We start from the raw sequence: 27,710 nt of genomic DNA, 5'->3' as shown, positions 1-27,710 counted from the left end.
CAAAAAGAAAAGAATTTCCGCTGTAGTATTTAGGAGCTAATAAGTACAGGAAGGATTAAGATTTTTTAATAGAAGTAATTTACAAATCTGTTTAACTTTATGGCACCAGAGTACCCCTTTAATGACAGTGGTGATGTGCACCATAGATGTCAGCAAGTAGCAAAACTACCATAGGCTGTCCCGGCATGCTGGGAGTTATAGTTTTGCAACAGCTATAGGTTGACACCCAGCTTTTCCAGAAAACGTTAAAAAAAAAAAAAAAACACTGTACGAGGAAGAAAAAAATTATAATTATAATTGAAAATAGTTTTTATTTTGTTAAGAGGTTAAACAAAGTTTATAAAACTCCACCTCCTTCATTCAGGATCGTAGGAAAGCTTGGTGAGAACCCTAGTGACAGCTGTGATGTGAACCATAGAAAATTGAAAGCATTATGGCTATTCGAAGGCGAAGAGGAAAAACTGAAACGCAAAAATTAAAGAGGAAAAAAAAAATCAAAAAGGGGTTAAGCAAAGTTTATAAAACTCCACCTTTTCCAGTTAGGGTTGTAGAAAAGCTGGGTGACAACCCTAATGACAGCAGTGATGTGCACCATAGAGGTCAGTGTGTTTAGGTGTTGCAAAACTACAACTCAGTGTGCGGCCATGCTGGGAGTTGTTTTTTAACAGCTATAGGTTGAAACCCAGCTTTTCCATAAAAAAAAATGTTTTTATTTAAATCGCAGTGTGAGGAGGAAAACAAATTAAATTACAATGTAAAATAAAAAATTTTTTTTTTTCGATAAGTGGTTAAAGGGGTATTCCAGGAAAAAACTTTTTATATATATATCAACTGGCTCCAGAAAGTTAAACAGATTTGTAAATTACTTCTATTAAAATGTTTTAATCCTTTCAGTACTTATGAGCTTCTGAAGTTAAGGTTGTTCTTTTCTGCCTAAGTGCTCTCTGATGACACATGTCTCGGGAACCGCCCAGTTTAGAAGAGGTTAGCTATGGGGATTTGCTTCTAAACTGGGCGTTTCCCGAGACAGGTGTCATCAGAGAGGACTTAGACAGAAAAGAACAACCTTAACTTCAGAAGCTCATAAGTACTGAAAGGATTAAGATTTTTTTAATAGAAGTAATTTACAAATCTGTTTAACTTTCTGGAACCAGTTGATATATATAAAAAGTTTTTTCCTGGAATACCCCTTTAAGGGAAAGAGGAAAAAAAAGGGGAAATGCAAAAAAGAAAGGAGGAATTTTTTTTTTTAAATCACTTTGCGAGGAAGTTAGAATGCAAAAATGTTTTATTTTGTGAAGGAGGAAGGAAAAAAAAAGAAATTAAAATGAGGGGAAAAAAAAGTTATTTAGTTAAAGGATTAAAAAAAAATAATAATAAAGTTTATAAAACTCCGCCTCTTCCATTCAGGATCGTAGAAAAGCTGGTTGACAACCCTAATGACAGCAGCGACGTGCACCATAGAGGTCAGTGTGTTTAGGTGGCGCAAAACTACAACTCACTCACTGTGTGGCCATGCTGAGAGTTGTTGTTTTCTAACAGCTATAGGTTGTCACCCAGCTTTTCCATCATTTTATTTATTTTTTTTAATTTAAATAGCAGTGCGACGAGGAATACAAATTAAATTGCAATGCAAAAAAAGATATAAAAAAAAAATAAAAAATAAACATTTTGTTAAGTGGTTAAGGGAAAGAGGAAAAAAAAGGGAAATTCAAAAAGAAAGGAGGATTTTTATTTTTTTTTTTTTAAATCACTTTGCGAGGAAGTTAGAATGCAAAAAATGTTTTATTTTGTGAAGGAGGAAGGAAAAAAAAAGAAATTAAAATGCAAAAAAAAAAAAAAGTTATTTCGTTAAAGGATTAAATAAGAATAAAGTTTATAAAACTCCACCTCTTCCATTCAGGATTGTAGGAAAGCTGGGTGACAGCTGTGATGTGCACCCCAGAGGACAGCGTATTTTACTATTGCAAAACAACAATTCCCAGCATGCCCGGACAGCCGTAGGCTGTCCGGGCATGCTGGGAGTTGTAGTTTTGCAACAGGTATAGCCTGCCACCCAGCTTTTCCAGAAACGGCAAGAGGACACTTCAAGGACTTGAAGGAACAAAGTGTTCCTTTTATGAAGAAGGCCATAGTATAGTAAGGAGCCATGACCCCCTCCTATCCCAGTAGCAGCAGTAGGTTGAGGGGTGTGAGCCGTAAACCCTGCCCCAGCCCCAGCACCTCCGACTGCAAAATGGAGGCAACAAACAAGGAAACGAAGACGCTTTTTTTTTTTTTTCTGTGAATGAGGAGGAGGAGGCGGGGGGGGGGGGGGGGGGGGGGGGGGAGAAGGGCGTGGTCACCGCGTAGCTAAATAAGCGTCTACGTCATCCAATCACCGGCCGGTATAGAGGAACGCCGGCCAATCCGCTGCGGCCTCTTTAGCCAGAGGCCCCTCCCCTTCACCACCACGAACATTGTTGTGGAGTGACGTCAGCTCCAGACGATGCGGGCGGCCATTACTGTTGGCTGCTGTGTGATTCTTAAATCCATCTGAGGAGAAGGCCATGGCCAGGACCACTAGCCAAGTGGTGAGATGCCCGTCTTGTCCGGGGTTGGGGGGAGGGAGAAGGGGTTGCTTGGGATGGGCACCGGTGAGCGGCCTGGGCGAGGGGCGGCTGCTGAGGGAGACGTGTGCGCAGTGGCGGCGTCGGCTGCAGGCCTCACCCCTCCATAGCTGTGAGGGTGGGCATCTGCCCCTGTGCCCTGAGCCTGGCAGCTGCCAACACATGGGGAGGACGTGCTGCCAGCTGGCAGGGTGATGCCTGTCACTGCCTGCCTGTATTCATATATAAATAGGTGTGTGTGTGTGTGTGTGTGTATATATATATATATATGTGTGTGTGTATATATATATATATATATATATATATATATATATATATATATATACACACACACTTCTTCAGCAATGTTTCCACACCTCTGCTTGCTGTCAGTTCATTGTTTACCTCTGTAGACCTTGGTTGTTTCCTTCTCACAGCTGAGTGTTTGCTTCACTGTGCAGCTGCATACGGCGCTGATGGTTTGTTGCAATGTTTCAGCGCAGTTGTAGCAGACCCCCCCCCAGCTGTTGAGCGTTGTAGATTACGGAAAATGGTTGTAAATTTATGTTTATTTAAGGGGGTCTCCAACCTGTGGCCTGGTTGTCTGAGCATGCTGGGAGTTGTAGTATTTTTTTTTCTTTTTTTCAACAGCTGGAGATTGTTGACAGAGAAAAGGTGAGGGTGTTTTAAAGTATTGGTGCAGATTTCTGAAAGAAGTATATTGCGACCGGTGTGCCTTCAGCATTTGCAAAACTTCAACTCCCAGCATGCCCGGACAGCCAACGGCTGTCCGGGCATGCTGGGAGTTGTAGTTTTGCAACACTGGTTGGGAAAAGTCTTCCCTAATGATAGGTGCCAGCTCAATCTATAAGAGCCTTGCTGATAAGACATGGCATATGCCAGTGTCTAAGGTGGGGGTACCCCTTTAGGATCCCCATGTTTGAATGTAGAGACCTGCGGACCATTAAAGCAGACACTCTCCATGCAAACTCTAATAGCGTCAATATGTGACGTCTGAGGTGCAGACGCCCGCTGTCTCTTTATATGTCTGGGTAAGATGCCGGGGGACCTCGAAAGACGTGTCCAAGGGGCCTGGGGATGTATTAGTGATCGCACAGGAAGTAGAAATAAGGGCTTCCTATACAGCACTGGCCTCAAACCTGTGGCTTTCTAATTGTTGCAAAGTTAGTTTGGTAACAGCTGGGAACCCACAGGTTGGAGGCCATTGCTTTGTGGCATGTTGATAGTGGAGCATGCTGGGAGTTGTAGTTTGGTAACAGCTAGGATCCCACAGGTTGGAGGCCACTGCTTTTGGGCATGTTGATAGTGGAGCATGCTGGGAGTTGTAGTTTGGTAACAGCTAGGATCCCACAGGTTGGAGGCCACTGCTTTTGGGCATGCTGGAAGTTGTAGTTTGGTAATAGCTGGGGAGCCACAGGTTGGAGTCCACTGTGTACAGGATGATAGTGTGGCATGCTGGGAGTTCTAGTTTTGCCCCATCTGGAGTGCCACTTGTTTGGATGCACTGGGGCATGCTGGGAGTTGTATAGTTCAGTAACAGCTGGAGGTCACTGCTATGTGACATAAGGCGGCATTCACACCACATTTTTGCTGTACAGTTTCAAGGTAAAAACCGTACGGAACTATATAGAGAACCGTATGCATTGACTTAACATTGTAAAACTCATTCCAATCTCATCATCTGGTTTATTCCGTTTTGCGTCTTATGCGTTTTAGTATGTTTATTTTTTTTTTACTCTTACCGAAAACTGTAGACTACCAATTTTTATGATTTTTTTTTTTGTCCGGGTGAAAAACCGTATTAAACAATTGTGTTTTTTTTTTTTTTTTTTTTTTTTTTTTTTTTTTTTTTTTTTTTTTTTTTACATTGGAGTCAATGGGTATCATACAGATCCATAAGTAGGGCTGGGCGGTATGACCAAATGTGTGGTATTTTTGTAACTATTTCCTCAGCCCCCCCCCCCCCCAAATTAACAGCCCAGCGCTGCGCTGTCCCCATCGGGGTACTACTCACATGTCACCCGCAAGCGCTGCCCTCCTCTTCCTCCTGTTTGTTGCGGCCGCCGGCGCTGACACTCTATACTGTATCCCTATGCCCGGGCTGCAAAAGGTAAACAAAATAAACTAAAGCGTGTTCCGACATCGGCCTTACGCTGGGGACGGGAACGTCAGACAGCCGTCAGCCTATCACCGGCAGCACCGATGTTCCGCCTCGGCCAGTGATAGGCTGAGCCCACTGTCATGTAAGAAGCCAGCTTTTTACATGACAGTGCGCTCAGCCTATCACCGGCCGAGGCGGAACATCGCTGCTGACGGCTCTCTGGCGTTCCCGTCCCCAGGAAGCAGATGAGGCCGGTACCGGACCAACGGGAAGTGAGTTACAGTTTATTTTGTTTGTTTTTTTGCAGCTCGGGCATAGGGATACCGCACAGTATAGAGCTCCAGCGTAGTGCTGGGCGGTATACCGGTATGAACCAGATACCGTTTTTTTTTTTTTTTTCTCCCACGGTATGGATTTTTGCCCATACCGCTATACCGGTCGGGCCCCTCCCCCACCCTCAGAGTCAATAAAAAAAATTAAACTTGCCCGTAATGGGGGTGGTCCGGGCCATCCATCCTTCCTGTAGTGTCCGGCGGCATTCCGGGTGGAGGGTGAACCGGTCCGGGCTGTCCTTCTTCTCCGGGGGTCCTCTTCTCCACTCCGGGCAGGCTCCGGCCTAGTACGCTGCATAGACGAGGCTGGAGCCTGCCCGGAGTGGAGAAGAGGACCCCCGGAGAAGGACAGCCCGGACCGGTTCACCCTCCACCCGGAATGCCGCCGGACACTACAGGAAGGATGGATGGCCCGGACCACCCTCCCCGGACGGTCCCTGCAGCAACTGGGAAGGTGAGTCGAGGTTCTGGGATGGACAGGGGTCTGCATAATATACTATACCTACAGTAGGCCCTCCAGCTGTTGAGGCCCTCCAGCTGTTGCAAAACTACCAACGGCTGTCCGGGCATGCTGGGAGTAGTAGTTTTGCAACAGCTGGGGCCACCCCTAGTTGGGAAACACTGACCTATACTATACACTACTATATAGTCCAACATGCTGGGAGTAGTAGTTTTGCAACAGCTGGAGGCACCCCTATTTGGGAAACACTGACCTATACTATACACTACTATATAGTCCAACATGCTGGGAGTAGTAGTTTTGCAACAGCTGGAGGCACCCCTAGTTGGGAAACACTGACCTATACTATACACTACTATATAGTCCAACATGCTGGGAGTTGTAGTTTTGCAACAGCTGGAGGCTGTAGGGTTGTTTGTTACATCTATTTAAAAGGGTACTCCACTGCCCTAGTGTTCAGATCATTTAGTTCCAAAAGCCCATTTAGTTCCGCTACGCCACCTCAATGCAAGTCTCAATGTAAAAAAAAAAAACGTAATACTCATTTTTGGTCATATCGCCCAGCACTATTCCAGCGCCGGCGGCCGCAACAAACAGGAGGATGAGGAGGGCAGCACTTGCGGGTGATATGTGTGATTATTTACCCCGATGGGGACAGTGCAGCGCTGGGCTGATAATTAATTGGGGGTGCAGAACAGCGCTCGCGGGTCACATATGATTAGTTCCCCCGATGTGGGGGCGGCGCTGCAGCTGATAATTCATTCCCGAGGGGGAGGGGCCAAACCGGTATTGCGGTATGGGTTAAAATTCATATCGTGCAGCACAAGAATTTCGGTATTCGGTATGAGCCGGTATACCGCCCAGCCCTAACCATATGTGCGTACACATACAGCTCAAAAATGAGCCAACCGAACTTTTCATTCCGGCCGGCTCATTGAAATGAATTACATACGGGAGCGCAAGATTTTAGCTCCCCCCGCCGTATGCGCTCCCGTATGGGTGGAAAACGTGATGTGAACCCAGCCTTATACTGGGGCCAATGCAGTTTTCTAGGATACTTCTTGTCCCATTCCTGCTTCTGTGGAGGTTACTATGTTAACCTAAAATAGTCCCTTATGTCCTGTCCAGGGAGAGTTGTCATGTGAAGTCAGAAGAGCCTATTCTTTAAATGAGTGCTGTCACTTAAAAAAAAAAAAAAAATTAGATTTTTACAAAGTTTTGATTGGTCGGGCTCTGAGTTTTCAGCCCATGACCAATAGCTAGAACTAGGAGAAGACTAGAGAGACAAACTCCAAGTCTATAGGATTGAGTCAGCTGCACTTTTCACCCGGCTCCTTCTTGAACACTCAGACCCCGACGGATCAAAACGTTTGACACGTCCGTCTGTAGGACATGGCAAGATTTTTTATTTATTTTTTTAAATGTACACTGCTTTAGTGTCACCCAGGACAGGATCTCCAAAATCACCTTGTCTTCTATCTCATACATAGAAGCCTGTTGTCCTGTTTGTGTCATTTGGGAGAAGGTTCAAGTGATTATATTGGTGCATCCCTTACCTGGGCCGGTGTGTGTCTGAAAAGGACCAGATAATAGAAAAGAGACATTTCAGAAGTTTTCTATAGGTGCGATCCCTATATTGTGTTGACTGAGCAGAACAACCTAATTGTTTTGGTGGGACCTGCTGACCATCTAATGCAGTGTTTCCCAACCTGTGTGCCACCAGCATGCCCAGACAGCCAAAGGCCTGGACAACAGGCTTCTATGTAGGAGACAAAGTGATTTTGGAGATGCAAAACTACAACTCCCAGCATGCTCGGACAGCCTTTGGCTGTCCGAGCATGCTGGGAGTTGTAGTTTTGCAACAGCTGGAGGCACATAGGTTGGGAAACACGGATCTAATGTATAGGAGAATTACGTCGACAGGTCGGGCATGTTGAATTTCAGCGTGCCCGGTCCTTTTGTTCTCCTGATACAGAATGCATACTCAGCTCAGCAGAGTGTGCACGTGTATGTAGTTGCCTGATCAAGTGTAATCAGTTCTGAGAAATGCCAAATATGCATGTGAACAGAGCCCCAAGGAACAGTGGGAAAATGAGCCCCCCCCTAACCAAAACTTGAGGGGCGGCAACTCTATCCCCTTTACCACTAGTCCTGACAGCTGTGATTCCCATGGGAGCATAACAGTCACATGGGAGCATAACATGCTATGTTCATTTTTTAATGAACTTTATTTATAAAAGTACAAAGAATCCTTCTCATTTACTTTTTACTCTGAGAACCGTAAACAAATTGTGCTAGTTCCCCATTTCTGGTGAGTGAAAATGGGAAGCGAGTGAGAATGGTAAACAAGTGGAGTTAGTGAATGGCGTGCGCCGAGCGCGGCTGTGGTTACGAGTCATTCACAACTGCATTGTCATTCATAACCAAGGCAGCATTCATAGGATACTATGAGGAGGACGATCTGCTAACCTGAGCGCTGTTATTGGCATTTACCGAGCTTCCTCCTAGTTTCTCTTCCACATTTATGGCAGGTGTTGTATTGGATAATTATGGCGACATGTAACTACTTGCAGATGCATACGAGGCTCTGGAATGTGGAGGTGACATTTGCTTGACTTCACCAGTTATCTGCATTTTTTCCTTTTTTTTTACTATATAATTCCTTTTGCAAAACTACAACTCCCAGTATGCCCGGACAGCCTTCGGCTGTCCGGCCATGCTGGGAGTTGTAGTTTTGCAACAGCTTGAGGCACCCTGGTTGGGGAAACCCTGAAATAAAGTTACCCTTTACACAGAAGGAATAATATAGTAAATAGTTTTCCTATATAGTTGAGCAATACATTTATTTTTGGGGGTGTTTAATAGCATAGAGCATATGCTTATACACAAAGGGGTACTTCGGATGTTAGAATTTCTCATTGAATCCACAAAAATTTTAACATCCGGAATACCCCTTTTATGTGTCCGTATGGGTCTCGGCAGCCAAACGCCCACCTATCACAACTTCTGACAAGGCAGAAATAGTTATGGGCCTCCTGTGGGAACGCTGCATTAAACGTCAGCATACCCGATACATCTGGAATTCCTAACATGGAGTGAGAGCATAGCCTTGGAGTGACATGACTTATCCTAGAGACATCACGTACCCAATATATGGGGACACCATGGGGGTACTTCCGGCAGGGAAAACTGGACCAGTTACCCCATTTCCTACTCTGACTCAATATTATGTTATAGTAATTTTATATAAAAGTGTGTGTGTGTGTGTGTGTGTGTGTGTGTGTGTGTATATGTATATATATATATATATCTCTCAATTTATTTAGATTTTATTTTTTATATTTAAGACTGGAAATCCCCTTAAATGGGCACAATTGGTTGGAATCTGAACACTTGGACCCCATCCGATCAAAACTTTTGACATGTCTCTACAGCCTCTCAAAGGTTTAGAATGGTTGGGGTCTGAGCTCATTTAAAGGGGGTTTCCAGTCCTCAAAACTAGGGATCGACCGATATTGTTTTTTTAGGGCCAATACCGATAATTGGTGGAGGTTAGGGCCGATAACTTATACCGGAATATCGGTATATTTATCCCCTGCGACACCGCTGCAGATCATTGATTTAAAGCAGGCGCTTTAAATCAATGAACTGCAGTGGCTTTTGCGGTGCTATAGACCGCCGCCGCCAACCGCTTCTCTCCCCCTGCCTGTCCGGGGGTCCTGAGTCCTATTACCGCCGCAATGCTCCGCGCCCCCTACCGCCCCAACGCGCTGCGTCGCACCCCCCACCGCCCCGGCCCCATTGCCTCCTCCATCCCCGGTTTTATAATTACCTGTTCCCGGGGTCCACTCTACATCTGGCTCCGGTGGCGTCCTCCTGAGCTGTCACTGTGCGCACTGACGGTGATGTCACGTCACTCGTCATTGCGCACAGCGTAATGCAGGACGCAGCAGGAGCCAGAAATAGCGTGGACCCCGGGAACAGGTAATTATAAAACCGGGGATGGGGGAGGCAATGGGGCCAGGGTGGTGCGGTGGAGGGTGCGGGGGGGGTATGTCGCGATGCGGGGGGCGGGGCATTATCGGCTTATCGGCAAGGTAATTCCCAAAATCGTGATTATCGGCCAAACTGATAATTGGTCGATCCCTACTCAAAACCTTGTGCTAGTCTTTCAATGTGCTAACACTCCAACTCAAGTACTGCCTCCTCTCCTGTTCTCCCCACCAGAAGTACTTTGATGGCATCCCCATACATTGGGCATGTGATGCTGCAGGCAATGACTGGCCTCTTCTTGCATATACAGCATGTGACTGCTGAGTGAGGTTTTTTCTGTACTTGTCACCCTGTTCTCTGCCCTTATACGCAGTGTATTTCACGCTGCGCAGTGAGGATTACGCTTCATATTCTCCTATGAGCAGACACACATGACTTCCCTGCGGCAGCCCTGTGTGTGCAGTGAGGTTTGGAGGTGGGCCTGTGCATTATAGTCACATTGGCGCACTGGCTCTACCTCGAAACATCACTGCACACACAGGGCTGCGGCGGGGAAGCCCTATGTGTCTTCTCATAGGAGAATACACAGTGGATTTTGTGCAGTGGGTGGCCCTACCCTAAGAACATAAAACCTCTGTAAACATATAGATTGTGTGCAGAAAGAATGATCTTTTTGAATATGTTTACATCATAGACTCCTATTGGCCAGCTTCACATGAGTGTACTGCAGGCCGTTTGGTGCTTGTGTTACGGCAGAGTATCTCTGCTTGATTGAGTACATTTTCTAACCTCAAAGACCTCTACAATGCTTATTGTTCAGGGTCGCTTGACCAGCTTTAGGGACATTACTGTATGTGTTGGTAGTCTGACAAATGTCCTATGATCAAGCAAAGGATGTGTTCCCATTGGGGCAGTGTTGTTTTGTAGTACCCTTTTGGAGTATTTAGCGCTCATATTGGTGTCCTCCTTTTTGGAGGGGCTCTTCTAATACCCAGTATTCAGCTGTCAGGGCTTGCTGAGTTATAATCATGAAAAAGCTGTAGATCAACCAGTTTGCTATCTCTATAATGGCTATAAAACTTCTTGCTGAGCACTAAGTAAATCACATTGGTTCCTGGAAGGATGAAGCTGGTCACAGAACATTTTGTAATGTTCCCACCTCCAGCTCAGCTCTTAACTTCAATTTGCTCATTTTATACATACTCATTGTATCAGCACCATATGTGATACAGTATTTGGCTTAAAAGGGGTTGTCTAACACCAAAAATAAATAAATGAAAAATTCAGGGTCATATACTCTTACCCCAATTCTTCCCACAGCTGCTGTTGCAATAACTCCAGATCCTTGTAGCTCTACACTACTTCCTGGTTCCGCTAACTAGTTGTCCCCACTGAAATTGCCCATTAATCCAACCATTGGCCGCAGTGGTGTCCCATCTTATCCAGTGATTGGCTGAGCAGGCAATTCCTGCAGGGATGACCTGTCACCTTGACTTGTTTTACGTTTCTTTCTTGGGCTGGATGATCCCTTTTTAAGGGGCTCTGATGTGAGCTGCAATATCAGACAACCATGGACAAAAACAGATCTTCTGATCTCCTAAAACTACAATCATAGCAACGTTGTGTTATACCAGATTACTTCTCCGCTGCTCAGGGTTTGGAACAAACTTTTCCGAACACTGGAGCCGGCACCAGGAGCGTGTGACTTTATAGCCCCGCCCCCTCATTTGTAATTTACTTCTATATAAAAATCTTAATCCTTCCAGTACTTATTAGCTGCTGTATGCTCCACAGGAATTTGTAGCCGGACGAAATCCAACTGTGGCAGCGCACTGAATTAGTGGGCACTAGGACTTGGCAGACATTGGCAGAAATTTTTCGAGTGGATTTTCTGCCTCCAAAACTTTGCAGTGTGCACTGTGCAGCGGAGTCCCATTACCAGCAACGGGACCTTGCTGCACCAGAATTACGGATTGAATTTTCAAAACGGAGTTACGGTACCCTCAGAAATTCCATAGTGTGAAGCCAGCCTTAAAGGTTTTTGCAGATGCTGGAGGAATTTATGATTGGTTTTACCCTTTTTTGTGGTGTTACATTATCACAGTTAATGTTTAGAGATTTTCATTGCGACTTTTGCATTTAGATACTTTTTTTCTAAAATTGTGTAGCTACAACATAGCCTGGATAGCTTTTTGCAGTGTTCATGAATTTATTACATGTGATTTGTCGCAAATCTACACCAGCCCCATACCTGGCTTACAAAACTGGCTGAGGACAGAGTTAGTAAAAAGTCACACATTTTGGCACAACAGGTTAAAAAGTTGCTGAGAAGGAACCAGACAAAGTGGTGTACTAGTATAAGTGTAAGCCTTTTTACAGTATTGCCCCCAGCAGCCCCATCTCCATACGGTCCCCAATGGCAGTCTGCTTCCCGGAGCCAGCCGAAGACAGGGTGTCCTGATAACGGAGCGAGGGAGCGGAGGAAGTGGAGTTAAAGTTTTAATTTTATTAGGCAGGCTGCGGACATTACAGGGGGAAATAAAAAAAAAAAAAACTCCACATCGGACAAGCCCTTTGAGGCTATGTTCACACGTTGGAATTTCCATGCCAGATTCTGCATTGGAATTCAGCAAGGAGAGTTTCCGCTGTAGCAGAGTCCTGTTGAATTCTGCTACACTGTGCACGTGGTGGAATTTCCATGCCAGATGTTTCCGGCAAGCAAATTCCAATTTCATTGTCCGCAGAAAGAATGAACACGTTCATTCTCTCTGCGGACCCTGCACGGAATGCGTAGCCGTCTTTGAGACAGCGCATCCCTGTACGGTTCTAGTGCTGGCGCCCGCTGTTTGTGGAATGTCCGCACAGAGATTTTCCGTGTGGACATTCCATAGTGTGGATGTGGATATAGCCTAAGGGTGTATGATAATCATTCACCTACACCACCCTTTAATTTCTTAATATTTATTTATTTATTTAAATAAGTTTTTTATTTTTATTTTTTTTGTATATTTTATGTTGTATCAACAAAGTTTAGCTTTTTCTTTAATTTGTGTAGGTTAAATACTGACAATCTCGATAGCTTGAAATTTTTTTTTTTAAAGGGGTAGTCCAGTGGTGAAAAACTTATCCCCTATCCTAAGGATAGGGGATAAGTTTGAGATCGCGGGGGGTCCGACCGCTGGGGCCCCCTGCGATCTCTCTGTACGGGGCCCCGGCTCTCCGCCAAGATAGCGGCCGACACGCCCCCTCAATACATCTCAATGGCAGAGCCGGAGATTGCCGAAGGCAGCGCTTCGGCTCTGCCATAAAGTTGTATTGAGGGGGCGTGTCGGCCGCCGCCTCGTGCGGAGGTCGACACGCCCCCTTCCCGCGGGCTACCAGGGCCCCGTACAGGAGATCGCAGGGGGCCCCAGCGGTCGGACCTCCGCGATCTGCAACTTATCCCCTATCCTTAGGATAGGGGATAAGTTGCTCACCACGGAGTCACCACTGGACTACTCCTTTAAAGGAGTACTCCAGAATAGGAAAACTGTACTCTGCAAGAAGTAAGAAAAATAAAGATGTACATACCTTCCTTCGCTCCCCCGGTCCCTGCGGTAACCCACTCCGGTCTCCACCGCGATCCTCTTTCTGTTTACCGGTGGTTGGCGAGTCATACCGCACTCAGCCAATCACCGACCGCAGCAAAGTCCCGACTCGGCCGGCGATAGGCTGAGTGGCAGTGTGACGTTTTCCTCCCCGGCGTCAGAGAGCACTTAGACAGAAAAGATCAACGCAACAGCAGATCAGAAGTACTGAAAGGATTAAGATTTTTTTAATAAAAGTAATTTACAAATCTGTTTAACTCTCTGGAGCCAGTTGATATCAAGTTTTTTTCCTGGATAACCCCTTTAAGGACCCATAGATATAAAAAGTACTTTAAAAAATATATAGATATAAAATGTGAAAAATCTATTAATTAACTATTGTTACCCATTGAATTGTTGACTGGTCATGAGTGAGTAATATCACATAGAAGACTGTACAAAACTTAAAAAAAAAAAAACAGTTGAGATATATATATATATATATATATATATATATATCTATCTAATTTTTTTTTTTTTTTTTTTTTTTTTTTTTCCTCCTTGCACTTAATTATTATTTTGTTTTTTACACAAATGAAATTTACATTTATTTATTAATTTATACATTTTTTACAAGCATTGCCATTTTATGTGACTTTTCCCATGTAAGGTCCCTTTTTTAAGGCTCAAAAAAATGTACTAAATACATTGTGCCATAATGTGTCAAGTGTCTCATTTTCTGTACACCAGTATTCGTGACTTTTCTCTCAATCTGAAGAGAAAACTCAGAGCTTTTTCTTTTTTTTTTATGTTTAATATATCCACATGGTAAAGATTGATAAACTAGAAGATTGATTGATAAATCTGGAGGAAAAGGAAAGTCAAGGGATGTTAATGTTGGTTTGTGCCATTTTACCAAACTATTCCCATAGAGAAATGAATCAGCCATGAAATACACTGCTCAAAAAAATAAAGGGAACACTAAGATAACACATCCTAGATCTGAATGAATGAACTATTTGTATGAAATACTTTCTTCTTTACATAGTTGAATGAGCTGACAACAAAATCACACACAAATTATCAATGGAAATCAAATTTATCAACCCATGGATGTCTGGATATGGAGTCACACTCAAAATCAAAGTGGAAAACCACACTACAGGCTGATCCAACTTTGATGTACTGTCCTTAAAGGGGTACTCTGCCCCTGAGAAATATTATCCCATATCCAAAGGATTGGGGATAAGATGTCTCACTGCAAGTCTATGGGAGGGGGTGTGACAGCCATGTCCTGTTGAATTCTGCTACGCTGTGCATGCGGTGGAATTTCCATGCCAGATGTCTCCGGCATGATGTTTCCCATAGACTTGCATAGCGGGGGATGACGTCACATGGGGGCGGAGTTGTGGCATCACGATACTCCGGCCCCGTCGTCGCCACCCGGCTGTTTGTGAGCTGGCACCGTGGCGTGCAGCTCAAACAGATGGGTGGCGAATAGACCCCCGTGAGGAGACATCTTATCCCCTATCACATGGAGGGCTGTGCGGCCCCCCCAAAAGAAATGCCACCCCACACTATTACTGACCCACCACCAAATCGGTCATGCTGGAGAATGTTGCAAGCAGCAAAACATTCTCCACGGCGTCTCCAGACTGTCACATGTGCTCAGTGTGAACCTGCTTTAATCTGTGAAGAGTACAGGGCGACAGCGGCGCATTTGCCAATCTTGATGATCTCTGGCAAATGCCAAACATCCTGCACGGTGTTGGGCTGTAAGCACAACCCCCACCTGTGGACATTGGGACCTCATACTATACTACCCTCATGGAGTCTGTTTCTGACTGTTTGAGTGGACACATGCACATTTGTGACCTGCTGGAGGTCATTCTGCAGGGCTCTGACAGTGCTCCTCCTGCTCCTCCTTGCTCAAAGGCGGAGGTAGTGGTCCTGCTGCTGGGTTGTTGCCCTCTTACGGCCTCCTCCATGTCTCCTTGTAGCGCCTCCATAGCGAGTTACATTGTGTTGTTTAAGTGCTCCCTTTATCTTTTTGAGCAGTGTATTTTGGTTTGATGACATTTAAATAAATACTGTTTTATATACATATTGAATATTCTTTTTGTTGGAAATGTTTCAATAGTGAGTCGATGTTTTCAGGAATGTACATTATTATTCATCTTCAAATAAAGTGATCGAGAACCAAAGAGTTATGGGAAACAACGAAGATGTGGGTACATAGGTTTCCTTTGGTCTTTTACTCATTATATTGATGGATTTTATTGTAGGTATCCCTTTCTGTTTCATTATTATGTGAGTGTGAACAGGTGGCATGGCATCCTTATGTTTAAAAGCATTTGAGTCTTCTTGGAAATTATATTTAAAAAAAATTAAGTTTCCAGAAGTCAAATTTTTTTTTTCTATCGAAAAAAGCCTTTAATCATTTACGCATTTCTTTTGTGAATTGCTGTATTTGTTAGACTTTCCTGCCTTGAGAAGTTTGTTTTAGGGTACATTCCCACACGGCGCATTTTGCTGCGTATTTGGTGCTGCGTATTTTCCTACCCATTGACTTCAACAGAGAAAATGAAATACGCAGCAGCAAATACGCCGTGTGGGAATGTACCCTTAAGAAGTATTTTACTATGAGTGGAACTTATCAACAGGTTTAAAGACTTAATTTTGATGTAGAAAAATCACAAATGTCTCTGTTGCACAGAATTTGTGGGGCCTTTTTGCTAAAGTGATTTTGACCAAAATGACTTTGGTACACACTTTTTTGGTTTTTCACTTCGCCGTGGTAGTTGATTAAGAAAAGTCGCACTTCATAAAAGTCACCAGTTTGTCGCAAAGCCCTCAATTGTCGCAAAACTGGGTATGACCCCCTTCGTGAGACTGATCTGACAAAGGGGGTATACTCCATCTTTTAAACGTGCCAATACTTTGCAATCTGTTGCTAAGATGGATTAGTGTGTTTAAACACATAGGGGAGATTTATCAAAACCTGGGCAGAGGAAAAGTTGCCCAGTTGCCCATAGCAACCAATCAGATCTCTTCTTTCATTTTTCACAGGCCTTCATAAAAATGAAAGCAGCAAGCTGATTGGTTTCTATGGACAACTGGGCAAGTTTTTCCCCGCACAGGTTTTGATAAATCTCTCCCATAGTTTTTTGGGCAGGTTTTTGCAATTGTTTTTTTTTTTTTTCTTCACATGAACCTGTTAAAGAGGTACTTGGATACAAAACATCTTCTACCCTATCCACAGGGTCACGTGGGGACCCCCCACCACCACAATTTCCTTCCCAGCACCCGGTCTCTCAACATACGGAGCGACCTCCACTTCATGCACGGATTACTGTCAACCACCACACGAAGCGGTAGCCAGATCTTTATGAGACATACACGATCGCGATCAGACACTTGTCCCCTAAAAATGTTCTGTACTGGAGTACCCTTTTTAAAGGGGTACTCTGGTGAAAACCTTTTTTCTTTTAAATCAACTGGTGGCAGAAAGTTAAACATATTTGTAAATTACTTCTATTAAAAAATCTTAATCCTTCCAGTACTTATTAGCTGCTGAATGCTACAGAGGGAATTCCTTTCTTTTTGGAACACTGATGACATCACGAGCACAGTGCTCTCTGCTGACATCTCTGTCCTTTTTAGCAACCATGCATAGCAGATGTATGCTAAGGGCAGCATGGTGGCTCAGTGGTTAGCACTGCTGCCTTGCAGTGCTGGGGACTTGGGTTCAAATCCCACTAAGGACAACAATAAATAAAGAGTTATTATTATTATAATAACGTCAGCAGAGAGAACTGTGCTCGTGATGTCATCAGAGAGCATTCCAAAAAGAAACGAATTTCCTCTAGTATTCAGCAGCTAATAAGTACAGGAAGGATTAAGATTTTTTTTAATAGAAGTATTTTACAAATATGTTTAACTTTCTGCCACCAGTTGATTTAAAAGAAAAAAGGTTTTCACCGGAGTACCCCTTTAACCTGTTGGGGACGAAGGGCGTATGCATACGCCCTTGCGTCCTGGTACTTAAGGACGAAGGGCGTATCCATACGCCCGTCGGAATTTCGGCCCCCGCCGCGCGCCGGGCGGGGACCGGGCCGGGGTGACTGCTGATATCTATCAGCAGGCACCCTGTGCAAATGCCCAGGGGGGTCATTAGACCCCCCCATGTCGGCGATCGGCGCAAATCGCAAGTGAATTCACACTTGCGATTTGCGCCGATTCCGGGTCATTACGGGTCTATGGTGACCCGGAATAGAAGGGGGATCGCGGGTGTCTAAGACACCCACGATCCCCCTAAAGCGATAGGAGTGAGGTGGCAGGGTTGCCACCCCTCCTATTCCTGCTATTGGTGGTCTAGACACGACCACCAATAGCAGATCTGGGGCGGAGGGGTTTACTTTCGTTTTTCCCGTCCTGCCCTCCCACAATAGGCGGGGCAGGACGGGGAAAACGAAGAGGAGCGGCGCCGGAGTCCACTTACCCCTCCGGAGGCAGCGGAGCGTCGGGGATCGGCGGCGGCGACGGAGATCTGCGGCGGCGTGCGGCAGAAGAGGACGGCTCCCGGATGCGACGGAAGCCGGTGAGTAGTTGCATAGCAACATCTAGAGGGCTACAGTCTGAGACCACTATAGTGGTCTCTAGACTGTAGCCCTCCAGATGTTGCAAAACTACAACTCCCAGCATGCCCAGACAGCTGTTTGCTGTGTGGGCGTGCTGGAATTTGTAGTTTTGCAACAGCTGGAGGTCTGCAGTTTAGAGACCACTGCACAGTGATCTCTATACTGCCCTCTAGATCTTGCAAAACTACAACTCCCAGCATGCCCACACAGCTGTTTGCTGTCTGGGCATGCTGGGAGTTGTAGTTTTGCAACATCTGGAGGTCCACAGTTTGGAGATCACTGTTCAGTGGTCTCTAAATTGTAGCACTCCAGATGTTGCAAAACTACAAATTCCAGCATGCCCACACAGCAAACAGCTGTCTCGGCATGCTGGGAGTTGTAGTTGCGTACCTCCAGCTGTTGCATAACTACATCTCCCAGCATGCCCTTCTGTGATCAGACATGCTGGGAATTGTAGTTTTGCAACAGCTGGAGGCACACTGGTTGGAAAATACCGAGTTAGGTAACAGAACCCAACTCAGTATTTTCCAACCAGTGTGCCTCCAGCTGTTTCAAAACTACAACTCCCAGCATGTACTGACAGACCGTGCATGCTGGGAGTTGTAGTTTTGCAACAGCTGGAGGCTCACTGGTTGGAAAATACTGAGTTAGGTAACAGAACCTAACTGAAGGTTTTCCAACCAGTGTGCCTCCAGCTGTTGCAAAACTACAACTCCCAGCATGTACTGACAGACCGTGCATGCTGGGAGTTGTAGTTTTGAAACAGCTGGAGGTTTGACCCCCCCCCCCCCCCCCCCATTGGAACGTACAGGGTACATTCACACGGGCGGGTTTACAGCAAGTTTCCTGCTTCAAGTATGAGCTGCGGCAAATTTTTCGCCGCAGCGCAAATTCCTAGCGGGAAACTTACCGTAACCCGCATGTGTGAATGTACCCTAAAAACACTACACTACACTACCACAAAATAAAGGGTAAAACACTACATATACACCCCCTTACACTGTCCCCCCCCCCCCCCCCAATAAAAATAAAAAACGTATTGTACAGCAGTGTTTCCAAAACGGAGCCTCCAGCTGTTGCAAAACAACAACTCCCAGCATTTCCGGACAGCCACTGATTGTCCAGGCATGCTGGGAGTTTAGCAACAGCTGGAGGCACCCTGTTTGGGAATCACTGGCGTAGAATACCCCTATGTCCACCCCTGTGCAATCCCTAATTTAGTCCTCAAATGCGCATGTGCTCTCTCACTTTGGAGCCCTGTCGTATTTCAAGGAAACAGTTTAGGGCCACATATGGGGTATTTCCGTACTCGGGAGAAATTGCCTAACAAATTTTGGGGGGCTTTTTCTCCTTTTACCCCTTATGAAAAGGAAAAGTTGGGGTCTACACCAGCCTGTTAGTGTAAAAAAAAAAAATTTTTACACTAACATGCTGGTGTTGCCTTTTACTTTTTATTTTCACGAGGTAAAAGGAAAAAAAAGACCCTCAAAATTTGTAACGCAATTTCTGCTGAGTACGGAAATACCCCATATGTGGGCGTAAAATGATCTGCGGACGCACAAGGCTCAGGAGTGAGAGCGCACCAAGTACATTTGAGGCCGAAATTGGGGATTTGCACAGGGGTGGCTGATTTTACAGCGGTTCTGACATAAATGCAAAATAATAAATACCCACATGTGACCCCATTTTGGAAACTACACCCCTCACGGAATGTAATAAGGGGTACAGTGAGCATTTACGCCCCACAGGTGTCTGACAGATTTTTGGGACAGTGGTACGTGAAAATGAAAAATTAAATTTTTTTGTTTGCACAGCCCACTGTTCCAAAGATCTGTCAAGCGCCAGTGGGGTGTAAATGCTCACTGCACCCCTTATTACATTTCGTGAGGGGTGTAGTTTCCAAAATGGGGTCACATGTGGGGGGGTCCACTGTTCTGGCACCACGGGGGGCTTTGTAAATGCACATGGCCCCCGACTTCCATTCCAAACAAATTATCTTTCTAAAAGCTCAATGGTGCTCCTTCTCTTCTGAGCATTGTAGTTCGCTCGCAGTGCACTTGACGTCCACATATGGGGTATTTCCATACTCAGAAGAAATGGGGTTACAAATTTTGGGGGGCATTTTCTCCTATTACCCTTTGTAAAAAAGTTAAATTTGGGGAAAAAACAGCATTTTAGTGGAAAAATATTTTTTTTTTCATTTACACATCCGACTTTAACAAAAAGTTGTCAAACACCTGTGGGGTGTTAAGGCTCACCGTACCCCTTGTTACGTTCCTTGAGGGGTGTCGTTTCCATAATAGTGTGCGATGTGGTTTTTTTTGCTGTCCTGGCACCAAAAACCATTTCAGAAAAACTCACTCTCCTAAATCCCATTGTTGCTCCTTCGCTTCTGAGCCCTCTAGTGCACCCGCCGAACACTTGACATACACATATGAGGTATTTTCTTACTCGAGAGAAATTGGGTTACAAATTTTGAGAGGATTTTTTTCCTTTTACCCTTTGTAAAAATTCAAAAATTGGGTCTACAAGAACATGCCAGTGTAAAAAATGAAGATGTTGAATTTTCTCCTTCACTTTGCTGCTATTCCTGTGAAACACCTAAAGGGTTAACACACTTACTGATTGTCATTTTGAATACTTTGGGGGGTGCAGTTTTTATAATGGGGTAATTTATCGGGTATTTCTAACCAGAAGACCCTTCAAATCCACTTCAAACCTGAACTGGTCCCTGAAAAATTCCGATTTTGAAAATTTTGCGAAAAATTGGAAAATTGCTGCTGAACTTTGAAGCCCCCTGATGTCTTCCAAAAGTAAAAACTCGTCAATTTTATAATGCAAACATAAAGTAGACAAATTGTATATGTGAATCAATACATAATTTGTTTGGAATATCCATATTCCTTATAAGTAGAGAGCTTCAAAGTTAGAAAAATGCAAAATTTTCAAATTTTTCATGAAATTTTTGCATTTTTCACCTAGAAAGGATGCAAGTATCGCCGAAAATTTACCACTAACATAAAGTAGAATATGTCATGAAAAAACAATCTCGGAATCAAATTTATAAGTAAAAGCATTCCAGAGTTATTAATGCTTAAAGTGACAGTGGTCAGATTTGCAAAAAATGCTCCCGTCCTTAGGGTCATAATGGGCTCCGTCCCCAAGGGGTTAAGTATTCTTGAAATGTGTTTTTATTTTTTTTTATTTTTTTTTAACGATTGCAAGTTTTCCAAACAGTGTGTCTCCAGCTGTTGCAAAACTACAACTCCCAGCATGCCCGGACAGCCTGGGAGTTGTAGTTTTGCAACAGCTAGAGACGCACTTTGGAAATGCTGGACTACAAGATGCAGTAGTTTGTTGTTGTGGTAAATTTGGGACAGGTAGGGGTTTGCAAATGTGGAATGAAAAGTTAAAGGTGTATTCCATGCAAAAACTTTTTATTTTTTTTATATATATATCAACTGGCTCCAGAAAGTTAAACAGATTTGTAAATTACTTCTATTAAAAAATCTTAATCCTTCCAATAGTTATTAGCTTCTGAAGTTTTCTGTCTAACTGCTCAATGATGATGTCACGTCCTGGAAGCTGTGCATGATGGGGAAAATATCCCCATAGGAGCTGGACAACTCCCAGGACGTGAGTCATCAGAGAGCAGTTAGACAGAAAACAGCAACTCAACTTCAGAAGCTAATAACTATTGGAAGGATTAAGATTTTTTAATAGTAGTAATTTACAAATCTGTTTAACTTTCCGGAGCCAGTTGATATATAAAAAAAAAAGTTTTTGCCTGGAATACCCCTTTAACTTGACTTTGACCGAAATTTAGGTACAAACAATATGTAAATGAGTCACATCCACTTTTCTACATAGGACTGTGGTGTAGTAATTTTAGCCATTGAAATAGTTCCTGGCAGGGATGTGTGGTGTGACCGACTATTTTTTCAGAAAACGCAAGTGTGATCAGAAATGTGTCACTAAAGTAGCTGAGCTTTTGTGGTTAACAATTTGCCCCTTTAGTTTAGGGGTAGGGTCATACGTAGCTTATACATTATATTTTCTGCAGGTGAGTTTGCTACCCATTGACTTCAATGGGTAGGAAAATATGCAGCAGCGCATACGCTACGTGTTACCCTATCCTAAATGTGACCCTGGCATTGGGGATCAATGAACTGTAGTGTGTGTTTTTTATTTTATTTTATCTTATTTTCTTCCTCCTCCTCCTGTACTGTCTACTTCTGGTTAAAACTACAACAAAACTGGTGGCTGATGCTGCTATAGGGACATTAAATATAGAAAATGCACACTATAAATTTCTGCCTTACTGTCCTATCACACTGTTTCATGTTACAATTAAAAAAAATAAGTTACTTAAAAAAATAAAAAAAATATATTTTTGGCTAATAAAACACTAAGCTTGTCTAGCCTCAGCCAGTCTGCAGCTGGAAAGATCAGCAGCAGATTAAAGGGGTACTCCACTGCTTAGCGTTTGGAACAAACTGTTCCTAACGCTGGAGCCGGCGCCGGGAGCTTGTGATGTCATAGTCCCGCCCCCTCAATGCAAGTCTATGGGAGGGAGTGTGACAGTCGTCACGCCCTCTCCCATAGACTTGCATTGAGGGGGTGTGAAGTCATGAGGGGGCGGGGTTATGATGTCACAAGCTCCCGGCTCCAGCGTTCGGAACAGTTTGTTCGAAACGCTGAGCAGCAGAGTACCCCTTTAAGGCATCGTTCACATGACGGAAAGTTTACAGAATGTCTGCCCGGAAACAACATGTGGACATTCCGACAAAAGGATGTTCCGCCGGCATTAGGACCGCTCAGGAATATGGCCATCTCCATAGACGGCAATGCATTTCCGAGCCAAATACGCCAAAGGAATCAACATGTTCAGTCTTTCGGCGTGAAGCAGAATCAGAATTTCTGCGACGGAAGGATCTTTTGCTGAAATTCCACCGTGTGAAACCAATTGAAAACAGGACACAACAGGAATCTGCTGCAACACAATTTCTCTGCTGAATTTTACTGGCAGGTTTCACGCGGAAATACCGGCATGTGAACATACCCTGAATGTATTGACTCCCCCTAAGGGTACTGTCCCACGCAGCACTTACACAGTATATTTTACACTGCACAAAATCTGGTGTGCAGCGGTAAATCTGCTGTGTATTCTCCATGAGCATACACACAGGGCTTCACCGCCGCAGCCCTGTGTGCAGTTAGGATTGGAGGCAGGGATAAGATGTGTAAGCACCGGAGAACCCCTTTAACTTTCTGGCACCAGTTGATTTATAAAAAAATAAAAATAAAAAGTACCCCTTTAAAACCTATTGGGTTACTATCCTTTTTAGATCAGGCCAACATGGATCAGGATGCTGTTGCGGTTGTAAAACCCTCACACTTGAGTGACACATAAGAAAGATCCTGATGGCCTTTGTATCTGAAATCTGATAGGCGCGTAAGTAGCGTCTGGTATGCAATCTAGAATTCTTGCTGCTTTTTTTTTTTTTCTCCCCCCTCTTTTTCAGGAATTTACGGAACCAATGGACACTACTTTCCACTAGAAATGCCAAAAATAATTTACCCAATTTTCTTCCACTTTCAACATGTCCAAATATTTAGCTAATGGCATGCATAGCACAGGGGATTAGTGGTGGAGTGGGTTTTTGTTATTGGTTACACCAGTGCTTCCCAACCAGGGTGCCTCCAGCTGTTGCAAAACTACAACTCCCAGCATGCCCGGACAGCCAACGGCTGTCCGGGCATGCTGGGAGTTGTAGTTTTGCAACAGCTGGAGGCACCCTGGTTGGGAAACACTGGGTTACACACACAGATATCCCCTGTCCTTCTATGTGCAGCTGGTATCTGCTGCCTGGGGCACTTGGCTTTACAGGGAAATGGTTGTGCTGTATGCAAATCGCACTCTGGGCCAACTCTGTATTATATTTAAATATTAACTAAATTAGTTTTATAACCGGGAAGAAGCAACAAAACCTGTTGACATCAGAGACACGGACACACACACTTCTTCTCTTTCTCAATACCCAATACTTTCTCTTACCCAATACTGTAAAACTACAGCGCTACCCACTGAGCCCTATATTATAGGAAACATGCTCTTTGCAAGAGCCAAACGGTTAGGCTAGTTTTAAATAAGCAGGTTATGGATGGATATCTGCACTTGTTTTATTGCAAAATGTCCCAAAAACACAAGTCTGATGCCCCAAACTAACAGACCACGTGGGTCTCTGATGCTGGTCATTCAACCTTCTGTAAGGCTCAGATACAGCTGACATATGGATCCTAAAAAGCTCCTATAATGCATACAGCTAGACAAGCAGTATTCTGGATAAGGCTGGGTTCACACCACGTTTTTCAAGTACGGTTCCCGTATACGTTTTAATCATAGAAAACGTATGGAACCGTATTGAAAACCGTATACATAGACAAATCATTGAAAACCGTATGCATCCGTTTGCGGATGGTTTGCTTGGAATACGTTATCCCCCCACCCCCACCCCCCCACCCCCCAATACTCAAAACCGTTGACCACGGTTTTGTCTCCGGTTTAAAAACCGTACTGCAACCGCATATTTTTTATTTTTTTTTAACATGGACGTCAATGGGAAACACACAAGTATACGGTTCCATATGGGAAAACCGTATACGGTTTTTACTTTGCACATGTGCATTTGCATCCTAAAGTTAAAATTAAATAAAAAAATAAATAAATTGGGTTTTAAATAAAAAAATTTCAAAAACTTATGTTTTTTTTTTTTTTTTATTAAAAGCGGATGGAACCGTATGCACTTTCAAAAACAGTATATGGTTTAAAAATACATACGGTTTACTTTTTCCCCATACGTTTCCATATTTTTTTTTTTTTTGCCATACGGTTTTCTTTAGAAAAACTGATTGGATAAAGTATGGCAAAAACATTGTGTGAACCCAGCCTAATATTTATATATAATATATAAATATATATATATATATATATATATATATATATATATATATATATATATGGTATATAATATAGAGAGAGAGATATAGAGAGAGAGAGAGATAGATAGATAGATAGATAGATAGATAGATAGATAGAGGGATCGTGCCCGGGTCCTTTGGGGGGGAACGACAGAGAATTTATCATTGCCTGGCTGTGAAATCTGTGTAGGTGTACAGGATTCTATGTGGTTTTTCTTTGATAAATTTGTCCTGCACAGAAATCACTAGAGATGAGCGAATTTACAGTAAATTCGATTTGTCACGAACTTCTCGGCTCGGCAGTTGATGACTTATCCAGCATAAATTAGTTCAGCTTTCCGGTGCTCCCGTGGGCTGGAAAAGGTGGATACAGTCCTAGGAGACTCTTTCCTAGGAATGTATCCACCTTTTCCAGCCCACGGGAGCACCGGAAAGCTGAACTAATTTATGCAGGATAAGTCATCAACTGCCGAGCCGAGAAGTTCGTGACAAATCGAATTTACTGTAAATTCGCTCATCTCTAGAAATCACCTCAGAACAACCACTGTGTACACGTGCTGTCAGCTTGTGTACATTTATGTCATGTTTTAAGTTGTGCAACAGAATCTGTGACAAATCCACAAAAGGCGCAGTTGATAAATCAATTGCCACTGCATTAACCCCTTAAAGGAGTACTGCCCTGGAAAACATTTATTTTTTCAACTGGTGCCAGAAAGTTACAGATTTGTAAATTACTTCTATAAAAAAAAAAAAAAAATCTTAATCCTTTCTGTACTAATTAGCTGCTGTATGCTCCACAGGAAGTTCTTTTCTTTTTGTATCTCCTTTCTATCTGACCACAGTGCTCTCTGCTGACACCTCTGTCCATGTTAGGAACTGTCCAGAGCAGGATAGGATTTCTATAGGGATTTTCTCCTACTCTGGACAATTCCTGACACGGACAGAGGTGTCAGCAGAGAGGACTGCGGTCAGACAGAAAGGAAATTCAAAAAGAAAAGAACTTCCTCTGTAGCGCATATAACAGCTGATATGTACAGGAAGGATTAAGATTATTAAATAGAAGTGATTTACAAACCTGTTTAACTTCCTGGCACCAATTGATCACAGAACAGAATTGCGCGGATTTATGCAGGATACAGTGCTGGACGATTTTTAGATGTGATTTTTAAAAGTCTCCTTCAAAAGCTGCAGAAATTTTCTGTGCAAGAATTAACCCATAACAGTCAAACTTCGCGGCTTGTTTACTTGAGATGTAGATATGTAAAAAAATATATATATATATATATATATATATATATATATATATAACATATTTTTTTTTTTTTTTTTTTTTAAAGCAGCACAATGTGAACAAACCTTTCAGCTTTTGTTTCCACAGCACAGATACATCAATAACGTTCTATTGTTCGGAGGTGTATAGATCACATTTGTTGCAGTTTTTTTCGACCGCCGTGACACAAATTTATCAAAAAGTCGCACAGCATTTGATAACTTTGTCGCGCCTCAAAATAGCTCCTCTTATAAAGATAAGTTGATAAAGTGGTCTATCTTAAAACCACAGAATCACCTGACAAATTTGGACAGAAAATAAGTGTATACATGATGACAAACGTCCCCCATAGACTCCGATGAGGAGGATCTGTGTGCCTCATTTGTATTCTATCCGGCCTTGAGGGATTTGCAGCCTCCATTAGCCGGCTATATTCAGCCTGTGTTTATGTGAGGATTTGCTCAGACCTGCGCTCGGTTTGGAGGGGCAGATCACATTGTGCCTTATGGAGAGGCTGCTCTTTCTGGAAGGACTCTTGTCTTTTCTCAGTCATGACAAAGGGCGAGTTTTCTTCCTTCCAGGTATTGCAGGCTCCTTGCATCATCCTGCAGTTCTGTGACGCTCTTTTATTTTGGTGACAGCATGCAGAGGGTTATAGGTTTAATCCCACAACTGCGTTATTGTTAAGGCTTATGTCCAAAAGTGGCTGATACCGGATAGCTGCTGAATACTACAGAGGAAATTCTTTTCTTTTTTTTGAGCGCAGAGCTCTCTGCGGATATCATGACCACAGTGCTCTCTGCTGACACCTCTGTCCATTTTAGGAACTATCCAGAGTAGGAGAAAATCCCCATAGAAAACATGCTGCTCTGGACAGTTCCAAAAATGGACAGAGGTGTCAGCAGAGAGCACTGTGTTCCAAAAGAATAGAATTTCCTCTGTAGTGTTCAGCAGCTAATAAGTACTGGAAGGATTAAGATTTTTCAATAGAAGTAATTTACAAATCTGTTTTAACTTTCTGGCATCAGTTGATTTAAAAAAAAAATTTCCACCGGAGTACCCCTTTTTAAAAAGTATTTTGCTTTTTAACATCTGTGTTCCTCAAACTTGTGGTTCTTCAGGCGTTGCAAAACCACAACTCCCACCATGCCCTGACAGCCTTTGGCTGTCAGGGCATACTAGGAGTTGTAGTTTTGCAAAAGTTAGGAAACACTACTTTATAGGAGTATGTTGTCCTTTTAGCTTTAATTTTGTATGTGACTGTATTTTGTGTTTTTTTTATTTATTTATTTTTATTTTTTATATTTTTTTCCCTCTCCACCCAGGTCTATTATTTTACCTTAACAGAGTTGAATGTATTTGGGTGTTACACATGACCGATCCAGGAGTATCATCTTAGGCCGGGTTTCTGCACTGAATTCTGTATGAAAATTCTGCATGAATTTATAGCCAATGGAATTCTGCAGCAGAATCCCATTGAAGTGTATTGGCTATAAATTCAGGCAGAATTCAGTGCAGAAATTCTGCCGTGTGAACGCAGCTTTAGGGTACGTTCACACGAGCGGACCCACAGCGTATTTTATGCTGCAGATCTGCCGCTGAAGGACACCTGCATGTTGGGTTTACATGTGCCTGCTCGGAGCGGAAATACACCGCTACAAGCAGACACGCTGCGATGTGCGAGCCGCAGCGCGCATGCGCAGTATACTCTCACATCGCTGCAGCACTCAACCTAGCTCATGGAGCAGGGGGAGCGGC

At 43.6% G+C, this 27,710-nt stretch overlaps 1 protein-coding gene across 1 annotated transcript in view; it reads left to right on the top strand.

The window, feature by feature from the left end:
• Window positions 1-2,435: 2,435 nt before the first annotated feature.
• Window positions 2,436-27,710, top strand: part of PDPK1 (3-phosphoinositide dependent protein kinase 1) — a 62,982-nt gene continuing 37,707 nt past the window's right edge. Inside the window, exon 1 of the mRNA XM_056535326.1 lies at window positions 2,436-2,573. Within this exon, the coding sequence (XP_056391301.1) occupies window positions 2,550-2,573 (24 nt within the window). The 5' untranslated portion in view covers window positions 2,436-2,549. The remainder of the gene's footprint in view (window positions 2,574-27,710) is intronic.

Source organism: Hyla sarda, chromosome 8 (assembly GCF_029499605.1).
Source record: "Hyla sarda isolate aHylSar1 chromosome 8, aHylSar1.hap1, whole genome shotgun sequence".
NCBI lineage: Eukaryota > Metazoa > Chordata > Amphibia > Anura > Hylidae > Hyla > Hyla sarda.
This window is presented reverse-complemented; position numbering and strand designations above follow the sequence as displayed.